The 26,789-nt window shown below is 42.0% G+C and overlaps 1 protein-coding gene across 1 annotated transcript in view; it reads left to right on the top strand.

The window, feature by feature from the left end:
• The window catches only part of ccdc43 (coiled-coil domain containing 43), a 79,907-nt gene that overhangs the window by 27,806 nt on the left and 25,312 nt on the right, over positions 1 to 26,789 (top strand). Inside the window, exons 2-3 of the mRNA XM_072248781.1 lie at positions 5,079 to 5,169; positions 5,389 to 5,524. Of these exons, the coding sequence (XP_072104882.1) occupies positions 5,079 to 5,169; positions 5,389 to 5,524 (227 nt within the window). The remainder of the gene's footprint in view (positions 1 to 5,078; positions 5,170 to 5,388; positions 5,525 to 26,789) is intronic.

Raw genomic sequence — 26,789 nt, 5'->3', positions numbered from 1 at the left:
TTTGGAAATGATCCCTAGTCCAGCAGATTACCTGAGGCATCATTGTGTCGACTTTAAAGCACTGATAAAGCCAAGGGACTTCAGTTCAAAATAGAGAAATCTTCATAAAATGGCAGCCTCCATCTCCTCCCTCATGGCAAGGACAAGGACAATTGTTCTGTCTGCTTCCACTGCCCTTGATTCATTCGAATTCACTGATTTGCAGACTGTAGTTCTTTCTGGCCAACAAATTGTTCCCCTGATCATTGCCATTTCAAGGTTAAAGTAATTTGGGAGGGGTAGGGAAGTATTTAACAAAAGAGAATCATTTACAGAATGATCTGACATGAGTCTGAGACAGTGGTGTTGCTGATATAAATGTCATTGTGGGGTCACTAACAGGATCCTGTGGATGAACTGAGATCAGAGAGGGCTAAGATGTGTTATATAAAGTTAGGTAACTTTGCAAGGTAATTAAAAATAGACAGATGCTTAACAAAAATCAAACCAAAGTCAAGGGATATCTGAGCAACACACGAAATGTCGACTGTACTTTTTTGTATAGATGCTGCCTGGCCTGCTGAGTTCCTCCAGCATTTTGTGTGTGTTGCTCAGATTTCCAGCATCTGCAGATTTTCTCTTGTCAAGGGATATATATTTTTTGAGTGACTGTATTTTACTTCTGTCTTTATGTGCCTACTACTGTGTATGATTGTTGGTACTGTGTTTTGCACCTTAGCCTCGGAGTAACGCGGTTTTGTTTGGCTGTATTCATGGGTATTCATGTAAGATTGAATGATAATTGAACTTTAAAGAGATATAACAATTTGGGAGAGATAAGAAACCTTATTTTCTGAGTCTCATCTCCGCCATGTTATGACAAGAAAATAAATTCTTTTTAAGATGACCTCATGCCCTCAATGATCTCTATGAGACCTACTTGCTTTTTTCCTACCATATTCCCATTGAGCTACTGCTGATTGTCAGCTTCTCTTTCTGTGTGTTGCTGTTCCTCTCCACACCTTGTGGCTCACTGGGCAGGAACCTTGCCATTTCTTTAGCATTTGGATTAGATTATGAGGACACTCAATCCTCATTTAATGTCATTTAGAAATGCATGCATTAAAAAATGATACAACGTTGCTCCAGAATGATATCACAGAAACACAAGACAGACCAAGACTAAAACTGACAAAAACCACATAATTATAACATATAGTTACAACAGTGCAAAGCAATACCGTAATTTGATAAAGAGCAGACCATGGGCACGGTAAAAAAAAAGTCTCAAAGTCCCGATAGACTCATCATCTCACGCAGACGGTAGAAGGGAGAAACCCTCCCTGCCATGAACCTCCAAGCACTGCAAGCACCATTGGAAGCACTCGACCACAGTGGACTCTGAGACCGTCCAAAAACTCAGAGCCTCCGACCAGCCCCTCTGACACAGCCTCTCCGAGCACCATCCTCTGCCGAGCGCTTCGACCCCGCCCCGGCTGCCAAGCAACAAGCAAAGCCGAGGACTTGGGGCCTTCTCCGGAGATTCAGGACCACACAGTAGCAGCAGCAGCGAAGCAGGCATTTCAGAAGTTTCACCAGATGTTCCTCTGTACTCTCACGTCCGTCTCCATCAAATCAAGATTGTGCACGGCACCCTACTTGACAAATAACAGACATCACCACCGGACTGGCTGCTGCGAGCTGTGTCACGCTGCCATCTTCTCCTCCCAAAATTTGTCTGTTTTACGAGGCTGGGTTGCTAGCTTGATGCTCACCTTGGCACGAATGGAAAGCGTGCAAGGAGCTGGCCAGATTCGAAGCCGGGACCACTTTCCTCAAAGTCCAGTGCAGATGCCACTACATCACCGGCTGGCTATTTCTGGGTGTAGGTTAGATAATTTTGTAAATGGTTCTCTCTAATTGTTCCTGCCCTATCCTCTTAAAACATATTTCCAAAAAAAAATTCCATTGCTGCAAGCTAGTACCTCATCCAATCTATGTTTCTTTTCTCTTACTAAACATGCTTATATTTCCAGGGCAATGCCTTTCTTTCCTCTTAAGTCTTGTTTGAATATCTTTCTTGGGCTTTTATCTCTGCCATAGAAAAAAAGTATCCTCAGTGACTCCTTGCTATAAATAAAAACAATGCTGAAAATACTCAGCAGGTCAGGCAACACCTGTGGAGAAAGAAACACTGTTTAAGGCCACAAGTTTCTCATGAAAAGTGAAAAAAACTTAGATTATTTTTAAGTTGCAGTGATGAGAGAGCTGTGGAAAGAAGAAAGGAAATGCACGAAGTCCAAGAGTCTAAATGATAGAGAAGGTTATGGTGAAGTCTTGTTAATCACAAATGATCTGTCTGGAAGAGATGTAAACAGGAGATGAATGGAAACAGAAGGAAAAGGAAAAATGGAAAAATATTGGAACTGTAGGGTAATATGCTGTGATTCACATTTGTTTTCCCTTAGTTTCTGCAGTGTTCAGAGCTTGTTGCCACCGCAGACAGTATTAATGGTGCTCAGTAACTCAGTGCCTCTCACTTGTCTGGAGAGCAAATCATCCCATATTATTGCTTTCACACCCACTGAGTTGTTAACTCTGAAGTCGCCATAAGACCATATGACATTGGAGCACATTTAGGCTATTCAGCCCCTCTAGTCTGCTCCGCCATTCCATCATGGCTGACCCGTATCTCACTCAACCCAACACACCTGCCATATCCTTTGATGTCCTGATCAATCAGAAAACAATAAACTTCTGCATTAAATATATGCACGGACTGGACTTGGCCTCCACCACAGTCTGTGACAGCGTTCCACAGGTTTACTACTCTTTGGCTGAAAAATTTGCTACGTACCTCTGTTCTAAAGGGTCTCCCTTCAATTCTGAGGCTGTACTCTCTAGTTTTGGATACCCTCACCAGAAGAAACATCCTCTCCACATCCACCCTACCTAGTTCTTTCCATGTTCGGTAGGTTTCAATGGGATCCCCCGCATTCTTCTAAATTCCAGTGAATACAGGCCCAAAGCTGCCAAACACTCCTCGTATCAACTGGATACTCTCACCAGAAGAAACATCCTCTCCACATCCACCCTACCTAGTTCTTTCCATTTTCGGTAGGTTTCAATGGGATCCCCCGCATTCTTCTAAATTCCAGTGAATACAGGCCCAAAGCTGCCAAACACTCCTCGTATCAACCCCTTCATTCCCAGAATCATCTCCGTGAACCTCCTCTGGACTCTCTCCAATGACAGCACATCCTTTCTGAGATATGGGGCCCAAAACCACCACATGTTGGTGGTGTTGTAGATAGTGTAGAGGTTTGTCAAAGATTGCAGAGAGACATTGATAGGATGCAGAAGTGGGCTGAGAAGTGGCAGATGGTGTTCAACCCGGAGAAGTATGAGGTGGTACACTTTGGAAGGACAAACTCCAAGGTAGAGTACAAAGTAAATGGCAGGATACTTGGTAGTGTGGAGGAGCAGAGGGATCTGGGGGTACACGTCCATAGATTCCTGAAAGTTGCCTCACGGGTAGATAGGGTAGTTAAGAAAGCTTGTGGGGTGTTAGCTTTCCTAAGTCGAGGGATAGAGCTTAAGAGTCGCGATGTAATGATGTGCCCTTTTATTCCAACTCGCTCCCTCCTGCTTGTCAGCCATTCCACTATCCATGCCAGTATATTTCCAGTAACGCCATAGGATTTTATCTAGTCAAGCAGCCTCGTGTGGCACCTTATCAAATGTCTTCTTAAAATCGAAGTAAATGACATCCACTGCCTCTCCTTTGTCCACCCTGCTTGTTATTTCCTCGAAGAACTCTAACAGAGTTGTCAGGCAAGATTTCCTTTCACAGAAATCATCCTGACTTTGACTTATTTTATCATTAGTCTCCAAGTACCCGAAACCTCATCCTTAATAATAGATTCCAACACTGTTCTGACCACTGAAGTGAGGCTAACTGGCCTGTGATTTCCTCTCTTTTGTCTTCATCCCTTTTTAAGAGTGGCATGACATTTGTAATCTTCCAGTCCTCTGGGACCATGCCAGAATCAAATGATTCTTGAAAGATCATGACCAGTGCATCCGTTATCTCTTCAGCAATCTCTCTCAGGACTCTGGGATGTAGTCCATCTGGTCCAGGTGACTTATCCACCTTAAGACTGTGAGTTTGCCTAGCACTTTTTCCTTTGTAATAGCAATGGCACTCACTCCTGCTCCCTGACACTCACGGACCTCTGGCACACTGCTAGTGTCTTCCACAGTGACGACTGATACAAAGTTCCCATTAAGTACATCTGCCATTTCTTTGTCCCCCATTTCTACCTCACCAACATCATTTTCCAGTGGTCCAATATCAACTCTCACCTCTCTTTTACTGTTAATATAACTAAAAAAGCTTTTGGCATCCTGGTTTATATTATTGGCTTGTCAGCCTTCATATTTCACCTTTTCCCTTCTTGTAGCTTTTTTAATCTCTTGGTGATCTAAATGATGTTGAAGATCTTAAGGATCTTTGGAGTAGCACTTGTGCACACAAGTGAAGAGTATTTCCTTATATTTCTGATTTGGAAAGTCAGGTTACTACAACTCATTGCAAGATGCCAGGTCAATGACTTTTCCTTGCTCTTACTTTTGTAACTGATATACCTTATGTACCTGATCAATGGGGACCCCTGAAGGTGTTAACTGTGGTGTTGTTCACCAAGAGTGGGCGACCAGAAGTTAGGAATTCCCTGATACTTATTTGGTGCAATTTACTCATATGGATCTAGCTGCACGTGGTTGTCATTTGAAGGATTTTGAGCAATTTATTGTTTTGTAAGTTTTCATTTATTTCTTCCAGTACTGGTAATCAGCCAACTGAGCTTGGCTTGCGTTTTGTTACAGGGCATAACTGCTGGCTGAATGTTTACTGAAGCAGTTTAACTCTCAAGCTAGTTCTAGAATGCAGGCCTTCAATTATACAGAACTGTCCACAGACTTGGCTCTTAAAAATATTATAAAAGGCCAGAATATTTCTCACATTTATCAGTCTTGTATATACTGTTAATTTTTTTTAGGCAGGTTGTGTATAAAACAATCCTTGTACTTTTTTTCAGGATGAAGATTCATTAAAAATCATTTGCAAAGAAATAATTCAAAAGTGGTCTGAGATCACAAACAATATCACACAAGGGAAAAGTATTGAAGGTAAAATTCAGGATAATCTACAATGTTGAATAATTGCTGTTTTATTTGCATATTTTAAATGCTTGAAGCTAATTAACTGGGTGAGTATGTTTCATAACTATGCAGTATGTTATTCCCATACACCATTGTTATGAAGTTAATGAAGCTCATTTGCTGCTCTTTGGGATTCTAACTATTAAAGTTTGACATCTAACTGGACTCCTTTTATCTTTTTTTAAGATGAAGTACACACCATAGCAAGTATGATCGAGAAACAAGCCCAGATTGTTGTGAAACAAAAAGGTGTTTCAGAAGCAGAGAAACCTACTAAAGCTGCCGTTCTTGCACAGTATGCAAATATAACCGATGAAGAGGAATATCCTTTCTCGTATTGCTTTCACACAGAGAAGAATTAAAATAACTTCAGTTGAATAATTTTATATTCACTGATTTTAAAACTTAGCCTTGCTCCTTTCCTGTTCTTCTCCTTCCAGCAAAAAAGAAAAAGCTGGCAGGTGAGGGTGAGGTACGTAGAGCTTATGTGTGTAGCATCATGGTTTAAAGGTTCATTTTATTATCAACTCTGAGATTGTACATGGCCTATCAGCGGCGTCAACAGAGCTCTACGAACTAAATAAAAGTACAGCAGGGATAAGCGGAGTGGCCATGGTCAGGAGTAGGCCAGTGGCGAGAGTAGAAGCAACAGGCTTTGGTTCAGAAGAGGTGTAAATTCTGTGTGAAGCGTCTGTTAAGGTTTCATTTCTGTTTTTTTTTCCCTCTCTTACTGTACTATTTAAATGGCTGTGGTGTGCTCTTCATGCCGGATGTTGGAGAACTGGGAGATCCAGAGTCTCCCACGGAACTACATCTGCGTGAGGTGCATCCAGCTGCAGCTCCTTGAAGACCATGTTAGGGATCTGGAGCAGCAGCTGGATGACCTTCGGCTTGTACAGGAGAGTGAGGAGATAATCGATCAGAGTTACAAGGAGGTAGTCACCCCGAAGTTGTAGGAGGCGAGTAGCTAGGTGACTGTCGGTTAGAGCAGAGCACCCTATGACCATTCTCCTCAATAATAAATATAATGTTTTTGATACTGTTGTGGGGGATAACCTCCCAGGGGAATGCCACAGAGATCAGGCTACAGGCACTGAGCATGGCTCCGTGGTGCAGAAGGGAAAGAGAGAGAAGAAGGGAGCGGTAGTGATGGGGGACTGGTTAGGGGAACAGACAGAAGATTCTGTGGATGTGAACGGGACAACCTGATGGTATGTTGCCTCCCAGGTGCCAGGATCAGGGATATCTCAGATCGCGTCCACAACATTTTGGAGGGGGAGGGAGAGCAGCCAGATGTCTTGGTACATATTGGTACCAATGACATAGGAAGGAAAAGCAATGAGGTCCTGGAAAGAGAATTTAGAGAGCTAGGTAGAAAACTGAGAAGCAGGACCTCCAGGTAATAATTTCTGGCTTGCTGCCTGTGCCATGCACCATTGAGGGTAGAAACAGGCTGATTTGGCAGATAGATGCATAGCCGAGTAAGGGAAATTACAGTGGTATGAGAAAGGAGTTGGCCAAAGTAAATTGGAAGGAGCTGCTGGCAGGGATGTCAGCAGAGCAGCAATGGCGTGTGTTTCTGGGAAAACTGAGTAAGGTGCAGGACATGTGTATTCCAAAAATTAAGAAATACTCAAATTTGTAAAATAGTACAACCATGGCTGACAAGGGAAGTCAAAGATATTGTAAAAGTAAAAGGAGGGGCATACAACAAAGCAAAAATTAGTGGGAAGGTTGGGAAGTTTTTAAAAACCTACAGAGAACAACTAGAAGAATCATTAGAAGGGCACAGATGAAATATGAAAGCAAGCTAGCAAAGAATATCAAAGTGGATAGTAAAAGTTTTTTCAAGTATGTTAAAAATGAAAGAGAGATGAGAGTGGATATAGGACCGCTAGAAAATGAGGCAGGAGAAATAATAACAGGGGATAAGGAGATGGCTGATGAACTAAATTAGTGTTTTGCGTCAGTTTTCCCTGTGGAAGACACTAGCAGTATGCCTGATGTTGTTGTATGTGAAGGAAGAGAAGTGAGTGCAGTTACTATTACAAGGGAGAAGGTGCTCAAAAAGCTGAAAGACCTAAAGGTACATAAGTCACCTGGACCAGATGAACTGCACCCTAGAGTTCTGAAAGAGGTAACGTTAGAGATTGTGCTAACAATAGAAATTATCTTCAAACAATCATTGGACTCTAGCATGGTGCCAGAGGACTGGAAAGTTGCAAATGTCACCCCACTTTATAAAAAAGGAGGAAGGCATCAGAAAGGAAATTATAGACCAGTTAACCTGACCTCAGTGGTGGGAAGATGTTAGAGTCAATTGTTAAGGATGAGTCGATGGAGTACTTGGTGACACAGGACAAGATAGTACAAAGTCAGCATGGTTTCCTTCAGGGAAAATCCTGCTTGACAAACCTGTTGGAATTCTTTGAGGAGACCTCAAAGGTAGTAATTTCGGGATTACTGCCTGTGCCACGTGACATTGAGTATAGGAATAGAATGAGGTGGAGGATAAATGTGTGGCTGAGGGATTGGAGCAGGAGGCAGGGATTCAGATTTCTGGATCTTTGGGACCTCTTTTGGGGCAGGTGTGACCTGTACAAAAAGGATGGGTTGCACTTGAATCTGAGGGGGACCAATATCTTGGCGGGGAGGTTTGCAAAGGCTATTGGGGAGAGTTTAAACTAGAATTGCTGGGGGGGTGGGAACTGAACTGAAGTTCTGAGTTGGATGATCAGCCATGATCATACTGAATGGCGGTGCAGGCTCAAATGGCCTACTCCTGGACCTATTTTCTATGTTTCTATGGAAGAAAGGGAGGTTGGCTCACAAATCGAGAAAGCTTGGAGACGGTGCGAAAGGGAGGATAGGCAGGTGATAGAGAAAGGACGCGCAAAGACCGATGGTTTGAGATGTGTCTATTTTAATGCAAGGAGTATTATGAACAAAGCGGATCAGCGTGGATCAACATTTGGAGCTATGATGTTGTGGCCATTACAGAGACTTGGATGGTGCAGGGGCAGGAATGGCTACTTCAAGTGCCAGGCTTTAGATGTTTCAGAAAGGACAGGGAGGGAGGCAAAAGAAGTGGGGTGTGGCACTGCTGATCAGAGATGGTGTCACGGCTGCAGAAAATGAGGAAGTCATGGAGAGATTGTCTACAGAGTCTCTGGGTGGAAGTTAGGAATAGGAAGGGGTCAATAACTCTACTGGGTGTTTTTTATTATCATCATCGTCATCATCAGGTGCCATGCCCAGTTGGAGCTTTGACTGCCATGGCCCACACACTCCTGTTTCGGGTCAAGTGGATCAATTCATTGGTATTCATTTCCAGTTCTCTGGCTGCTGTCTCCATTATCATTTGTCTTTGCCTTCCTCTTGCTTCCTTCCCTTCAATCTTTCCCATAGACCATAGTGTCTTTTATGGACCACCCAATAGTAACAGGGACATTGAGGAGCAGACAGGGCAACAGATTCTGCAAAGTTGTAATAATAACAGGGTTCTTGAGGTGAGAGATTTTAATTTCCCAAATATTGATTGGCATCTCCCTCGAGTGAGGGGTTTAGATGGGGTAGAGTTTGTTAGGTGTGTTCAGGAGGTTTCGTGACACAATATGTAGATAAGCCTACAAGGGGAGAGGCTGTACTTGATCTGGTATTGGGAAATGAACCTGGTCAGGTGTCAGATCTCAGTGGGAGAGCATTTTGGAGATAGACTTGTGATCATTATCTCCTTTACCATAGCATTGAAGAGGGATAGGAACAGACAAGTTAGGGAAGCGTTTAATTGGAGTAAGGGGAAATATGAGGCTATCAGGCAGAAACTTGGAAGCATAAATTGGAAACAGATGTTCTCAGGGAAACGTATGGAAGAAATGTGGCAAATGTTCAGGGGATATTTGTGTGGGGTTCTGCATAGGTACTTTCCAATGAGACGGAAAGGATGGTAGGGTACTGGATCCATGGTGTACAAAGGCTGTCGTAAATCTAGTCAAGAAGCTTACCAAAGGTTCAGAAAACTAGGTAATGATAGCCATCTAGAAGGTTATAAGGCGAGCAGGAAGGAGCTTAAGTATGAAATTAGGAGAGCCAGAAGGGGCCATGAGAAGGTGTTCGTAGACAGGATTAAGGAAAACTCCAAGGCATTCTACAAGTATGTGAAGAGCAAGAGGATAAGATGTGAGAGAATAGGACCAATCAAGTGTGACAGTGGAAAAGTGTGTATGGAACCGGAGGAGATAGCAGAGGTACTTAATGAATACTTTGCTTCAGTATTCACTATGGAAAAGGATCTTGGCAATTGTAGGGATGACTTGCAGTGGACTGAAAAGCTTGAGCATGTAGATATTAAGGAAGAGGATGTGCTGGAGCTTTTGGAAAGCATCAAGTTGGATAAGTCACTGGGACCAGACGAGATGTACCCTAGGCTACTGTGGGAGGCAAGGGAGGAGATTTCTGTGTCTCTGGTGATCTTTGCATCATCAATGGGGATGGGAGTGGTTCTGGAGGATCGGAGGGTTGCGGATGTTGTTCCTTTATTCAAGAAAGGGAGTAGAGATAGCCCAGGAAATTATAGACCAGTGAGTCTTACTTCAGTGGTTGGTAAGTTGATAGAGAAGATCCTGAGGGGCAGGATTTGTGAACATTTGGAGAGGCATAATATGATTAGGAATAGTCAGCATGGCTTTGTTAAAGGCAGGTCCTGCCTTACAAACCTGATTGAATTTTTTGAGGATGTGACTAAACACATTGATGAAGGTAGAGCAGTAGATGTAGTGTATATGGGTCTCAGCAAGGCATTTGACAAGGTACCACATGCAAGGCTTATTGAGAGAGTAAGGAGGCATGGGATCCAGGGGGGCATTGCTTTGTGGATCCAGAACTGGCTTGCCCACAGAAGGCAAAGAGTGGTTGTAGTCAGGTCATATTCTGCATGGAGGTCAGTGACCAGTGGTGTGCCTCAGGGATCTGTCCTGGGACCCCTCCTCTTCGTTATTTTCATAAATGACCAGGAAGTGGAGGGATGGGTTAGTAAATTTGCTGATGATACAAGGTTGGAGGTGTTGTGGATAGTGTGGAGGGCTGTCAGAGGTTACAGCAGGACATTGGTAGGATGCAAAGCTAAGCTGAGAAGTGGCAGATGGAGTTCAACCCAGGTAAGTGTGAGGTGGTTCACTTTGGTAGGTCAAGTATGATGGCAGAATATAGTATTATTAGTCAGACTCTTGGCAGTGTGGAGGATCAGAGGGATCTTGGGGTCCGAGCCAACAGGACACTCAAAGCTGCTACGCAGGTTGACTCTGTGGTTAAGAAGGCATACGGTGCGTTGGCCTTCATCAATCGTGGGATTGAGTTTAAGAGCTGAGAGGTAATGTTGCAGCTATATAGGACCCTGGTCAGACCCCACTTGGAGTACTGTGCTCAGTTCTGGTCGCCTCACTACAGGAAGGATGTGGAAACCATAGAAAGGGTGCAGAGCAGATTTTCAAGGATGTTGCCTAGATTGGGGAGCATGCTTTCTGAAAGTAGGTTGCGTGAACTCGGCCTTTTCTCCTTGGAGTGACGGAGGATGAGAGGTGACCTGGTAGAGGTGTACAAGGTAATGAGAGGCATTGATGGTGTGGATAGTCAGAGGCTTTTTCCCAGGGCTGAAATGGTTCCCACGAGAGGACACAGTTTTAAGGTGCTTGGAAGTAGGTACAGAGGAGATGTCAGGGGTAAGTTTTTTTACACAGAGAATGGTGAGTGTGTGGAATGGGCTGCCGGCGACGATGGTGGAGGCGGAAAAGATAGGGTCTTTTAAGAGACTCCTGGATAGGTACAAGGAACTTGGAAAAATAGAGGGCTATGAGTAAGCCTAGGTTGTTCTAAGGTAAGGACATGTTTGGCACAGCTTTGTGGGCCGAAGGGCCTATATTGTGCTGTTGGTTTTCTATGTTCTATGTTTCTAGATTACAATAGGATAGATAAAAGTGATGCAGTGGATGTTGTATGTTTGGATTTTCAGAAGGCCTTCGACAAGGTGCCACACTTGAGGCTGCTTACCAAGTTAAGAGCCCATGGTATTACAGGAAAGTTACTTGCGTGGTTAAAGTATTGGCTGATTGGTAGGAGGCCATGAGTGGGAATAAAAGGACCCTTTTCTGGTTGGCTGCCAGTGACTAGTGGTGTTCTGCAGGGGTCAGTGTTGGGACCACTTCTTTTTATGCTGTATATAAATGATTTAGATGATGGAATAGATGGCTTTGTTGCCAAGTTTGCAGATGATGCGAAGGTTGGTGGAGGGGCAGGTAGTGTTGGGGAGACAGGAAGGCAGCATAAAGACGTAGACAGATTAGGAAATGGGAAAGAAGGTGGCAAATGAACTACAATGTTGGGAAATGCATCGTCTTTCACTTTGGTTGTTTTTTTTAAATACATATAAACCATAGAAACTACAGCACAGAAACAGGCCTTTTGGCCCTTCTTGGCTGTGCCGAACTATTTTCTGCCTAGTCCCACTGACCTGCACACGGACCATATCCCTCCATACACCTCCCATCCATGTATCTGTCCAATTTATTCTTAAATGTTAAAAAAGAACCCGCATTTACCACCTCGTCTGGCAGCTCATTCCATACTCCCACCGCTCTCTGTGTGAAGAAGCCCCCCTAATGTTCCCTTTTAAATTTTTTCCCCCTCACCCTTAACCCATGTCCTCTGTTTTTTTTCTCCCCTTGCCTCAGTGGAAAAAGCCTGCTTGCATTCACTCTATCTATACCCATCATAATTTTATATACCTCCATCAAATCTCCCCTCATTCTTCTACGCTCCAGGGAATAAAGTCCTAACCTATTCAACCTTTCTCTGTAACTGAGTTTCTCAAGTCCCGGCAACATCCTTGTAAACCTTCTCTGCACTCTTTCAACTTTATTTATATCCTTCCTGTAATTTGGTGACCAAAACTGAACACAATACTCCAGATTTGGCCTCACCAATGCCTTATACAACCTCATCATAACATTCCAGCTCTTATACTCAATACTTCGATTAATAAAGGCCAATGTACCAAAAGCTCTCTTTACGACCCTATCTACCTGTGACGACACTTTTAGGGAATTTTGTATCTGTATTCCCAGATCCCTCTGTTCCACTGCACTCCTCAGTGCCTTACCATTAACCCTGTATGTTCTACCTTGGTTTGTCCTTCCAACGTGCAATACCTCACACTTGTCAGTATTAAACTCCATCTGCCATTTTTCAGCCCATTTTTCCAGCTGGTCCAAGTCCCTCTGCAGGCTCTGAAAACCTTCCTCACTGTCTACTACACCTCCAATCTTTGTATCATCAGCAAACTTGCTGATCCAATTTACCACATTATCATCCAGATCATTGATATAGATGACAAATAACAATGGACCCAGCACTGATCCCTGTGGCACACCACTAGTCACAGGCCTCCAGTCAGAGAAGCAATTCTCTACCACCACTCTCTGGCTTCTTCCATCGAGCCAATGTCTAATCCAATTTACCACCTCTCCACGTATACTGAGCGACTGAATTTTCCTAACTAACCTCCCATGCGGGACCTTGTCAAAGGCCTTACTGAAGTCCATGTAGACAATATCCACTGCCTTCCCTTCATCCACTTTCCTGGTAACCTCCTCGAAAAACTCCAACAGATTGGTCAAACATGACCTACCACGCACAAAGCCATGTTGACTCTCCCTAATAAGCCCCTGTCTATCCAAATGCTTGTAGATTCTGTCTCTTAGTACTCCCTCCAATAACTTACCTACTACTGACGTTAAACTCACCGGCCTATAATTTCCCGGATTACTTTTCGATCCTTTTTTAAACAACGGAACAATATGAGCCACCCTCCAATCCTCCGGCACTTCACCCGTAGACAGCGACATTTTAAATATTTCTGCCAGGGAACCCGCAATTTCAAAACTAGTCTCCTTCAAGGTCCGAGGGAACACTCTGTCAGGTCCCGGGGATTTGTCCACTTTAATTTTCCTCAAGACAGCAAGCACCTCCTCCTTTTTAATCTGTACAGTTTCCATGGTCTCACTACTTGATTCCCTCAATTCCATAGATTTCATGCCAGCTTCCTTAGTAAATACAGACGCAAAAAACCTATTTAAGATCGCCCCCATTTCCTTTGGTTCCACACAAAGCCGACCACTCTGATCTTCAAGAGGACCAATTTTATCCCTTACAATCCTTTTGCTCTTAATATACTTGTAAAAGCTCTTTGGATTATCCTTCACTTTGACTGCCAAGGCAACCTCAAGTCTTCTTTTAGCCCTCCTGATTTCTTTCTTAAGTATTTTCTTGCACTTCTTATACTCCTCAAGCACCTGATTTACCCCCTGTTTCCTATACATTTCATACAACTCCCCCTTCTTCTTTATCAGAGTTGCAATATCCCTTGAGAACCAAGGTTCCTTATTCCTATTCAATTTGCCTTTAATCCTGACAGGAACATACAAACTCTGCACTCTCAAAATTTCCCCTTTGAAGGCTTCCCACCTACCAATCACATCTTTGCCAGAGAACAACCTGTCCCAATCCACGCTTTTTAGATCCTTTCTCATTTCTTCAAATTTGGCCTTCTTCCAGTTCAGAACCTCAACCCTAGGACCAGATCTATCCTTGTCCATGATCAAATTGAAACTAATGGTGTTATGATCACTGGAACCAAAGTGCTCCCCTACATAGACTTCCGTCACTTGTCCTAATTCGTTACCTAACAGGAGATCCAATATTGCATCCCCTCTAGCTGATCCCTCTATATATTGATTTAGAAAACTTTCCTGAACACATTTTACAAACTCTAAACCATCTAGACCCCTAACAGTATGGGAGTCCCAATCAATGTATGGAAAATTAAAATCCCCTACCACCACAACTTTATGTTTCCTGCAGTTGCCTGCTATCTCTCTGCAGATTTGCTCTTCCAAGTCTCGTTGACTTTGGGTGGTCTGTAATACAATCCCACTAATGTGGCCATACCTTTCCTGTTTCTCAGCTCCACCCATAAGGACTCAGTAGACAAGCCCTCTAATCTGTCCTGCCTGAGCACTGCTGTAATATTTTCCCTAACAAGCAATGCTACTCCCCCACCTTTCATCCCTGTGCCTCGATCACATCTGAAACATCGGAACCCTGGAATATTAAGCTGCCAGTCCTGCCCCTCCTGTAGCCAAGTTTCACTAATTGCTACAACATCATAATTCCACGTGTCAATCCACGCCCTCAACTCATCCGCCTTCCCCGCAATACTCCTAGCATTGAAATATATACACCTCAGAAGATTTTTACCACCACTCACAACCTTTCTATCAGCGGATTTGCTTAAACCTTCAACATCATTTATTTTCCCAAGCCTCCCCAATAGCACTAACAAACCTCCCTGAAAGGATATTGGTCCCCCTGTGGTTCAAGTGTAACCCGTCTCTCTTGTACGGGTCCCACCTGCCCCAGAAGAAAAAAAATGAAATCAACAAAAACATACCAGCTCAGACATGTATAAAAAAGAAATAAGCAAAAAAAAACATAATATTAGAGGGATGCCTATTGTACAAAGTGCTCAAAAATACTAAATATTAAATCTCAAATGAGGGCCGTGAGAAATCAGCTGGGGGGGAAATTCCAGGAAATTCCTGGATTTAATTGCTTCAGGTGTAATAGAATCGGAGGGACAAGAAGGGGAGGTGTTGCATTGCTTGTCAGAGAAAGTATTACAGCTGTGCTCTAGCAGGATAGATTAGATGGCTCGTCTAGGGAGGCTATTTGGGTGGAATTGAGGAATGGGAAAGATGTAGTAACACTTATGGGGGTGTATTATAGACCACCAAATGGGGAGCGAGAATTGGAGGAGCAAATTTGTAAGGAGATAGCAGATATTTGTAGTAAGCTCAAGGTTGTGATTGTGGGATATTTTAATTTTCCACACATAGACTGGGAAGCCCATACTGTAAAAGGGCTGGATGGTTTGGAGTTTGCAAAATGTGTGCAGGATAGTTTTTGCAGCAATACATAGAGGTACCAACTAGAGAAGGGGCAGTGTTGGATCTCCTGTTAGGGAATGAGATAGGGCAGGTGACGGAGGTTTGTGTTGGGGAGCACTTCGGGTCCAGTAATCACAATGCCATTAGTTTCAATATAATTATGGAGAAGGATAGGACTGGACCCAGGGTTGAGATTTTTGATTGGTGAAAGGCTAACTTTGAGGAGATGCGAAAGGATTTAGAAGGAGTGGATTGGGACAATTTGTTTTTTGGGAAGAATGTAGTAGAGAAATGGAGGTCATTTAAAGGTGAAATTTTGAGAGTACAGAATCTTTATGTTCCTGTTGGGTTGAAAGGAAAGTTTAAAGTTTGAGAGAGCCACGGTTTCCAAGGGATATTGGAAACTTGGTTTGGTAAAAGGGAGATATCTACAATAAATATAGGCAGCATAGAGTAAATGAGGTGCTTGAGGAATATAAAGAATGTAAAAATCTTAAGAAAGAAATTAGAAAAACTAAAAGAAGATGTGAGCAACACACATCAAAATTGCCAGTGAGCGCAGCAGGCCAGGCAGCATCTCTACGAAGAGGTACAGTTGACGTTTTGGGCTGAGACCCTTCGTCAGGACTAGCTGAAGGAAGAGCTAGGAAGAGATTTGAAAGGGGGAGGGGGAGATCCAAAATGATAGGAGAAGACAGGAGGGGGAGGGATGGAGCCAAGAGCTGGATATGTGATTGGCAAAAGGGATATGAGAGAATCATGGGACGGGAGGCCCAGCGAAAAGGAAAGGGGGGAGGGGGGGATAAAAACACAGAGGATGGGCAAGGGGTATAGTTAGAGGGACAGAGGGAGAAAAAGGAGAGAGAGTGAAAGAATGTGTGTATATAAATAAATAATGGATGGGGTACGAGGGGGAGGTGTGGCATTAGCAGAAGTTAGAGAAGTCAGTGTTCATGCCATCAGGTTGGAGGCTACCCAGACAGAATATAAGGTGTTGTTCCTCCAACCTGAGTGTGAAGATATGAGGTTGCTTTGGCAAGTAAGGTGAGAATAAATCCCAAGGGTTTCTACCGTTATATTAATAGCAAAAGGATAGTGAGGGATAAAATTGGTCCCTTAGAGAATCAGAGTGGACAGCTATGTGTGGAGCCAAAAGAGATGGGGGAGATTCTGAACAATTTCTTTTCTTCGGTATTCACTCAGTAGAAGGATATTGAATTGTGTAAAATAATGGAAACAGATAGGGAAGTTATGGAGACTATGTTGATTAAAGAAGAGGAAGTACTGGAGCTTTTAAGGAATATAAAAGTGGATAAGTCTCCAGGTCCTGACAGGATATTCCCTAGGACATTGAGGGAAGTTAGTGTGGAAATAGCAGGGTCATTTTTGGGACTTCTGGGTCATCAAGGGAATGGCGGCATAAGGAAAAAGTCTCTCGACAAAAAAGAAGGTAAACTGCCCCATAATCGAATTTAGACCAATACTTAATATTGCATAACTATATTAATAAAAGGGGCAAGGATGATGTCTAAGAACAAGATTAAAAAGTCTGCTCCGAAGGCTGATAAACATAAAGAGACGCAGCAAGGCGACGGGCCTAGCTCCCCCACGGCAAGCCAGGACGGAGATAATGAGGGGGAATCGGTGACTCTGTCCTTGATTCTCGGAGAGATTCGCGAGTTCCGACAAGATAACAGCAAACAGCTGGAAGATATTAAAGGAGAAATAGTAAAAACTAACTCGCAGATAGATGAAGCCGAAGCGAGGATTGTTGGAATTGAAGAGAAGCTACAAAACGCAGAGGAGGTGATAGCAGAAATGCTGAAGCTGCAAGACCAGCTCCAGTGGAAACTAATAGATCAAGAAGGCCACTCGAGAAGGGAAATTGTGAGGATTTACGGAGTTCCCGAAGAAACTGAAGGTAAACCCGGATTGATGATTCCCTTCGTGGAGAAGCTACTTAGAGAGAACCTTGATATACCGGCTGCAAAAGACCTACAGATAGAAAGAGCTCACCGTGCGTTGGCACCACAGCCTCCAGCAGGCGCCCAGCCCAGATCGATTCTGGTGAGATTTCTCAGTTACAGAACGAAGGAAGAGGTGCTTAAACGGGCATGGCAAAAGAAAGGTTTCATGTGGAACAACTGTAAAATCAGTTTAGACCACGACTACGCACCGGGGATTCTTGCCAGACGGAAGGAATATACGGAAACACGGAGAGTCCTGAAGGAAAACAACATCAGATTCCAGACCCTGTATCCAGCTCGGCTAAGAGTCTTTTACGACGAAGGGACAAAAACTTACGCTACGGTGGAGGAGGCAACGTTGGACCTGGTGGACCGGGGACTACCTATTAAAGTTATCACCCAACCAGAGTCGCTACTGAAGAGGATTCAGCAGAAGTCGTGGCAGTTAGTGGGGCGAGGACGCTCCACTCGAACCAGAGTGTCAAGCTACAAGGAAAAGCTGCAAATATTCAGACGCGAATGTACAGAGAACACAGATTAATTAAGAGAAATGACTGAAAGGAGTAAATCGGACTTAAAGGTAAAATGAAAACTGGTAACTGAAAATAAACTAGACGGAGTAACTTGAATGATAGCAATATGGTCGAGACATAAATAGGAGAAAATTCTCTATGATTATTCAAACTGCTGAGGGCCCTCTAACACAGGGTGAAGATAGAGGTTATCCCTCTGAACTGAGGCGGGTCGGTGCTCAGGCCTCACTGTGGGAAGTCGGGAAAAATTTTCAAATGTTGGACGTTCAAAAGTGTCTAGGGTGTGGTTATATGTCTTGGTTTACTGTTGAGAAGGGATTGCTTACTGTTTGGTTAGAAAAGGAGAGTGTTTTTTTTCTACTAGAGAAAAATGCAAACTGAATTGGTAAAATTCCAATTAAAAGAAATAAGATTATGTCTAAATTGAAAAAAGAGAGGGCACAAATAGCTTTCCTCCAGGAAACACATATGAGCCAATCTGAACATGGAAAATTAAAAAGAATGGGCTTTAAGCATGTATTTTATTCATCATATAAATTGAGTCACAAAAGAGGGGTAGCTACTTTAATATCAAGTACTCTTAATTATGAACATATTTCAGAGACTAGAGACAAAGAAGGACGGTTCGTAAAAATCACAGGAAGAATAGAAGGTACAGAAATATTGCTGAATGTTTATGCTCCTCCAGGTTGTGAATGGTCATTTTATAGACACATTTTTGACCTAATGGTCAGTTCTCAAGGGGTAGTAATTTGTGGAGGGGATTTTAATATTAGATTAAATCCTATATTAGATTCTTCAAGAATAGTTACTCAGAATAAACCTCTGACTCGGAAAGTGAATTCATTGATGGAGGAGTTGGGAATTATAGATGTCCGGAGGGAATTACACCCTACTAGTAAAGATTATACATATTACTCTTTCCCTCATTCAGCCTATTCAAGGATAGACTATTTCTTTATCTTTAATACAGATAGACTCAGGATAAAAAACTGTAATATTGCAACAATTGATCTGTCGGATCATAGCCCAGTCTCTATGTCTCTAATCCTGGAAAGGAAAATGAGGAAAACACTATGGAGGCTAAACTCACATATACTCAATAACCCGAAAGTAATGGAGAGATTAAGGGGAGAAATCAAAGAATATCTAGACCTTAATGACACGGGAGAAACATCACCAGTGATCTTATGGGATACATTGAAAGCTGTACTGAGAGGGAAGATTATTTCCATTACCACTCACATGAAAACAATCAATGCACAAAAATTAGCAGACCTTCAAGGAAAATTAAAACAACTTCAAGTTGTAGATAGCAACAAAAGTAATTCAAATCGAAAACAGGAAATTAGGAAATTGCAAAGTGAAATTGACAATATTTATACGTTGGAAACTCAAAGAAATCTTCTTTACCTGAGACAAAAAAATTATGAAGTAGGAGGTAAATCAGCTAGATTATTAGCATATAAATTACAAAAACAACAAGCAGACAATACAATTCATAAAATAAAGAATCCAAAGACAAAGCTTGTGGAGAGTACAATAGGGAAAATTCAAGAGAGTTTTGAAACATATTATCGAGAGCTGTACTCCCAACTCCGGGCCCCCAATGAGCCCTATATAGACAGTGTATTGAATTTTTTAGATCTACCTAAACTTACAGATTTACAAAATGAAAGTTTATTAAAACCAGTAACTGTCAAAGAACTGAACGTGGCCATCTCTAGGTTAAAGGCTGGAAAGTCCCCGGGTTCTGATGGGTTTACCTCAGAGTGGTACAAGTCCCTGAAGACACAGTTAGCCCCATTACTACTTAACACCTTTAATTGGATCTTGCAGAGAGGAGAAACTCCACCTTCCTGGAGAGAAGCGATTGTTTCAGTTATTCCTAAAGAGGGTAAAGATAAACTAGAATGTGGCAATTATCGGCCAATTAGTGTTCTTAGTTTAGATTACAAACTATTTACATCTATATTAGCGCGCAGATTGGAAAAACTTTTACCTGGCCTAATCCACTTGGACCAGACTGGATTTATTCAACAAAGACAAACACAGGACAACATAAGGAGAACTCTGCACATATTAGAACAGGTTAATAAGAACGAGACAGAGACCATGGTAGTAGGATTGAACGCTGAGAAAGCTTTTGATTCGGTTAGTTGGGCATTCCTATACAGAGTGTTAGGAAGATTCGGCTTTCAAGAAAAGTTTATTAAAGTAATTCAGACTCTATATGACAGCCCTACAGCCCGAATTAAGATAAATGGGGACCTCTCTGACTCCTTCATCTTAGAGAGAGGCACTAGACAGGGATGCCCAATTTCTCCTCTCCTTTTTGCGCTATATATTGAACCGCTTGCCCAACTAATAAGACAGAGCGAAATCGTAAAAGGTATCAAGGTGGCAGGGATTGAACAGAAAGTGGCGTTATTCGCAGATGATGTTTTGGTCTATCTGAGTGAACCAGAAAAATCATTTATAGGATTGTTTACACTGTTGGATGACTTTGGGAAAATATCAGGTTATAAAATAAATGTAAAGAAAACGCAGGTTATGTCCCTAAATTATACACCATCCAAAAAATTGCAGGATACATATGATCTTAAGTGGGAAGCTAAATCATTAAAATATTTAGGAATAACCCTGCCGAAGGATCTTTCAACACTGTCACAGGTAAATTATGGGCCATTAATCTCAGAGATAAAAGCAGATATGCATAGATGGAATCTTATCCCCTTTTTAAGTTTAAATTCAAGGATAAATACTATAAAAATGAATATTCTTCCTCGGTTATTGTATCTTTTCCGTACTTTACCGGTGGAGGTGGATGATAATCAATTCAGGGAATGGGACAAATGGATTTCCCACTTCATTTGGCAAGGAAAGAAACCTAGAATTCGATATAACACCTTACAGTTGGGGAAGGAAGGAGGAGGTATGGTTCTTCCTTGCCTGAGAAATTATTTTAATGCCTCACAGATAACCCCTCTGTTATATTGGTGTAATAGGGAATATAAGGCTAGATGGAAGGAAATAGAATTTGGATTAGTTGACAGTTTTCCTCTTCAGGCCTCAATAGCTGACAAAGGATTGATGGCCCAGTTGGAAAAGTTTAAAAATGCTTGGATAAATCTTACATTAAAAGTATGGCAGAAGGTGGTTAATTCATGTGGAATTAATAACATGTTAAAACTCTTTAGATGGTGTGCATATGATACCGAATTCCTTCCCAACAGAGGAGATAAAAGATTTGAGCTATGGATAAAGAAAGGTCTTACAACCTACCTCTCATTTATAGATAAAAGAGTATTACAAAGTTTCCAAATCCTGCAGGACAAACATGGCCTGGGACATAATGACTTTTTTAGGTACCTTCAAGTACGAAACTATGTTAACCAGAGTTGTAGATATACAGACCTATCAACACTAGAATTAGAATTTTTCAAGATTCTGAATTCGGCTTGCAGTTCAATACCTAGTAAATCAGTTTCTCGATTATATAATGCACTCTCCCATGCTAAAAATGTAGATACACTGTATATTAAAGAGAAGTGGGAGAAAGAAGTGGGGTTGGTACTTTCAGAGGAGGCTTGGGAGAAAATCTGCAGCTTTCAATGGTCCTCGACTAATTCTTTGACTTGGAGAGAACATTGTTGGAAAAACATTATAAGATACTTCAAGACCCCATATCAGGAAAAATATAAAGATACAAATGTGATGTGTTGGAGAAGGTGCGGCTCCAAGGAGGCAAATCATTTTCATATTTTTTGGGATTGCCCTAAATTAAGTCTATTTTGGGAAGGTATTCATAGAACATTAGTTAAGGTACTTAGGTCCCAGATACCTCTGAACTTTGAGACGCTCTATTTGGGGCATGTATTGTTTCTTGAACAGAAGGAAGATATAAAGTTGCTGCAGGCCCTCTTAGCGGCAAGTAAGAAATCAATCACTAGAAAATGGCTAAATCCAATACCACCTACATTAGAAGATTGGTACGAAATTATCTTGGAAATATTTAAAATGGAAAAGTTGACTTACTCCCTGAGAACTCAAAAAGAAAAATTTTATCAAATCTGGAATAAATGGATTGAATATATAACCCCAATGCGAGCAGACTTTAGATGACTTTCCTAATGATTTATACTGCTCTTCTCATCAACACAGTAATATTGCTAACGTAAGCACCCCTAGTCTAAATGTTTGTTTTTTTTGTTTTCTTTTGGAAAATAGAGAATTAACACAAGTAAAGGGAAAGATTTGGGAAAGGGATAAAAAAATGAAAAAATTAAGTAAATAAGTACATAGGGATTGGATAATTATGTCTGCGGGCAGGAGCAAGCATGAACAAATTAGGATATAAACACCTACAATGGTTGATACATAGGCTTATATACAACATTTTGGACCAGTGGAAATGGTCCAGAAGGGTTATATGGAAACTATTATTACCATTTTTCTTAACAACTAATTCCATTACTTAGCCTAATAGGTTAGATTTACCACAGTACATAATTATCTATTTAAATGTTTATTTTCCTTTTATATCATCTCAATATGTACTTAAGAATGTATAAATAATTGTAGTTTTATACATATAAAAAAATGGAAAAGGTTATATGTGTGAAAAAAGTACATGATATTTGTGAATTCCTTATTCAAATAAAAATAAAATTAAAAAAAAAAGGAAATAGCAGGGTCTCTGACAAAATATTTCAAATGTCATTAGAAACAGGGATGGTGCCGGAGGATTGGCGTATTGCTCATGTTGTTCCATTGTTTAAAAAAGGTTCTAAGAGTAAACCTAGCAATTATCGGCCTGTGAGTTTGATGTCAGTGGTGGGTAAATTGATGGAAAGTATTCTTAGAGATGGTATATATAATTATCTGGATAGACAGTCCGGGTAATTATAGACCAGTGAGCCTTATGTCTGTGGTGGGAAAGCTGTTGGAAAAGATTCTTAGAGATAGGATCTCTGGGCATTTAGAGAATCATGGTCTCATCAGGGACAGTCAGCATAGCTTTGTGAAGGGCAGATTGTGTCTAACAAGCCTGATAGAGTTCTTTGAGGAGGTGACCAGGCATATAGATGAGGGTGGTGTAGTGGATGTGATCTATATGGATTTGAGTAAGGCTTTTGACAAGGTTCCACACGGTAGGCTTACTCAGAAAGTCAGAAGGCATGGGATCCAGGGAGGTTTGGCCAGGTGGATTCAGAATTGGCTTGCTTGAAGAAGGCAGAGGGTCATGGTGGAGGGAGTACATTCAGATTGGAGGATTGTGACTAGTGGTGTCCCACAAGGATCTGTTCTGGGACCTCTACTTTTTGTGATTTTTATTAATGACCTGGATGTGGGGGTAGAAGGGTGGGTTGGCAAGTTTGTAGACAACACAAAGGTTGGTGGTGTTGTAGATAGTGTAGAGGATTGTGAAAGATTGCAGAAAGACATTGTTATGATGCAGAAGTGGGCTGAGAAGTGGCAGATGGAGTTCAACCCAGAGAAGTGTGAGGTGGTACACTTTGGAAGGATAAACTCCAAGGCAGAGTACAAAGTAAATGGCAGGATACTTGGTAGTGTGGAGGAGCATGTGCTGGGGGTACATGTCCACAGATCCCTGAAAGTTGCCTCACAGGTGGATAGGGTAGTTAAGAAAGCTTATGGGGTGTTAGCTTTCATAAGTCGAGGGATAGAGTTTAAGAGTCGCGATGTAATGATGCAGCTCTATAAAACTCTGGTTAGGTCACACTTAGAGTACTGTGTCCAGTTCTGGTCGCCTCACTATAGGAAGGATGTGGAAGCATTGGAAAGGGTACAGAGGAGGTTTACCAGGATGCTGCCTGGTTTAGAGAGTATGCATTATGATCAGAGATTAAGGGAGCTAGGGCTTTACTCTTTGGAGAGAAGGAGGATGAGAGGAGACATGATAGAGGTGTACAAGATAATAAGAGGAATAGATAGAGTGGATAGCCAGCGCCTCTTCCCCAGGGCACCACTGCTCAATACAAGAGGAAATGGCTTTAAGGTAAGGGGTGGGAAGTTCAAGGGGGATATTAGAGGAAGGTTTTTTACTCACAGAGTGGTTGGTGCGTGGAATGCACTGCCTGAGTCAGTGGTGGAGGCAGATACACTAGTGAAGTTTAAGAGACTACTAGACAGGTATATGGAGGAATTTAAGGTGGGGGCTTATATGGGAGGCAGGGTTTGAGGGTCGGCACAACATTGTGGGCCGAAGGGCCTGTACTATGCTGTACTATTCTATGTTCTATGACAGGGTCTGATTAGGAACAGTCAACATGGATTTGTGCATAGAAGGTCATGTTTGACAAATCTTATTGAATTTTTTGAAGAGGTTACTAGGAAAGTTGACGAGGGTAAAGCAGTGGATGTTGTCTATGTGGACTTCAGTAAGGCCTTTGACAAGGTTCCACATGGAAGGTTAGTTAGGAAGGTTCAATCGTTAGGTATTAATATTGAAGTAGTAAAATGGATTCAGCAGTGGCTGGATGGGAGATGCCAGAGAGTGGCGGTGGGTAACTGTTTGTCAGATTGGAGGCCGGTGACTAGTGGTGTGCCTCAGGGATCTGTACTGGGTCCAATGTTGTTTGTCATATACATTAATGATCTGGATGATGGGGTGGTAAATTGGATGAGTAAGTATACAGATAGGTGGATTTGTGGATAATGAAGTAGGTTTTCATAGGCCAGTTTGAAGAGTGGGCTGAAAGATGGCAGATGGAGTTTAATGCTGATAAATGTGAGGTGATACATTTTGGTAGGACTAATCAAAATAGGACACATGGTAAATGGTAGGGCATTGAAGAATGCAGTAGAACAGAGGGATCTAGGAATAATGGTGCATAATTCCCTGAAGGTAGAATCTCATGTGGATAGGGAGGTGAAGAAAGCTTTTGGTATGCTGGCCTTTATAAATCAGCGCATTGAGTATAGGAGTTGGGATGTATTGTTGAAATTGTACAAGGCACTGGTGAGGCCAAATTTGGAGTATTGTGTACAGTTTTGGTCACTGAATTATAGGAAAGATGTCAACAAAATAGAGAGAGTACAGAGAAGATTTACTAGAATGTTACCTGGGTTTCATCACCTCAGTTACAGAGAAAGGTTGAACAAGTTGGGTCTTTATTCTTTGGAACGTAGAAGGTTGACGGTGGACTTGATAGAGGTATTTAAAATTATGAGGGGGATAGATAGAGTTGACGTGGATAGGCTTTTTCCATTGAGAGTGGGGGAGATTCAAACAAGAGGACATGAGTTGAGAGTTAAAGGGCAAAAGTTTAGGGGTAACATGAGGGGGAACTTCTTTACTCAGAGAGTGGTAGCTGTGTGGAACGAGCTTCCAGCAGAAGTGGTTGAGGCAGGTTCGATGTTGTCGTTTAAAGTTAAATTGGATAGATATATGGACAGGAAAGGAATGGAGAGTTATGGGCTGAGTGCAGGTGGGTGGGACTAGGTGAGAGTAAGAGTTCGGCACGGACTAGAAGGGCCGAGATGGCCTGTTTCCATGCTGTAATCAGGTAGGCAAGAAATGGATCCCAGATGGCCAAAAATTTTTTTAACTGAATTGGTTCTCAAGAGCCTAAGTTTCTCCATCTGTATGACTGAGATCATATCAACCATCCATCTCCGAAAGGAAGGGGGAGAGGGTGATTTCCATTCCCTCAGGTTAAGTCTTTTGGCAACAATCATCCCCAGCATCAGAGACTGTTGTATGGCTGCAGGGAAACAAATAGTAGATTGCGAGCAGCCAAATATAGTGAGACCAGCTTCCAAGGGGAAGGATCTTTTATCGGCCTTTGAGTACTAGTTGAATATTTTGGACTAAATTCCAGTCAGTAATTGTCGAAACGAAAAGGTGTGTGACAACGTGGCTTCCGTCCCTTGGCATCTATCACACATTGGCGAGACAGAAGGGTAAATCCTGTGCAATCTAAGTTCAGAGTAGTGGAGACGGTGGACAACTTTAAACTGGATCAGTTGGTGCCTGCTGTTAACAGAGCAAGCCTGTATCATAGACAAACACTTATCCCAGGCAGCTTCAGATAATTCAATGCCCAACTCCTCTCTCCAGGCGTCTCTAATCTTCACAGTAGACGCTACAGTGCAATTATCAAACGAACGTACAAACTTAGAAACGAGATGCCTGGAGTCAGGAGGGTTCTTTAAAATATCACAAAAAACATATGTTTCCCTGGAAAGATTTCAAAATTACAAATCTTAGATTGAATGTAGTGTCTAATTTGTAAGTAACGAAAAAAGTGCGAATGAGGCAGCTCAAATTTCTCTTTCAGCAGACTAAATGTTGCAAACCGTCCCTCTATGTACAAGTCTTCAATAGAAACTAGACCCTTCTCCCTCCAAGCATGGTAGGTTTTATCCAACCATGAGGGTAGAAAGGAGTGATTGAAACAGATTGGTGTTTGTACAGAGGTCTCTGGTAAATTAAGAATGCTCCTAATCTGATTTAGAATTCTGACGGAAGTTTTCAAAAGAAAACTCAAACTTTTTGAAGTCCCAGGCCTCTCTAACTTGGAGAACAGCATGGTTGGCAAGGAGGAATTGACATTAGCTTTCCCATGATCAGCATATATAGTATTGAGGAGGCATCTGACGCTGGAAAAAGAGAACCTACCCAGGACAAATCCTGTCTGATCAGGATGAATGATAGATGACAAATGCTTATTTAGTCATTTAGCCAGCATTTTAGTAATTACCTTTCTATCAAAATTCTGGAGTGCAATGGGCCTATAGCAGGCCTGGTCTGTTTCCTCTTTACCTTTCTTTAAAATGAGGGAAATGTTAGCCTCGTACAATGTCCTAGGCAAGGCTTTATCTCTCTCAGAGCAAGATATCATTCTGAGGAGAAGTGGGGCAAGGATATCACAGAATTTCTTATAAAATTCACAGCCAAATCCACCTGGTCCTGCAGCCTTGCTGGACGGAAAAGACTTAATGGCAGAGGTTATTTCTTCCAATGTGAAGTCAGATTCTAAGTCCTCCCTAGCAGTGTCACTAAGTTTCAGCATGAGAAGAGAATCAAAGAAGTCATTCAAATCAGATTGTGTGGCATTGCA

This window comes from Mobula birostris, chromosome X (genome assembly GCF_030028105.1).
Source record: "Mobula birostris isolate sMobBir1 chromosome X, sMobBir1.hap1, whole genome shotgun sequence".
In the NCBI taxonomy this organism is placed as follows: Eukaryota; Metazoa; Chordata; class Chondrichthyes; order Myliobatiformes; family Myliobatidae; genus Mobula; species Mobula birostris.
Note: the sequence above shows the minus strand (reverse complement) of the source record. Positions and strands in the feature narration are given on the sequence as shown.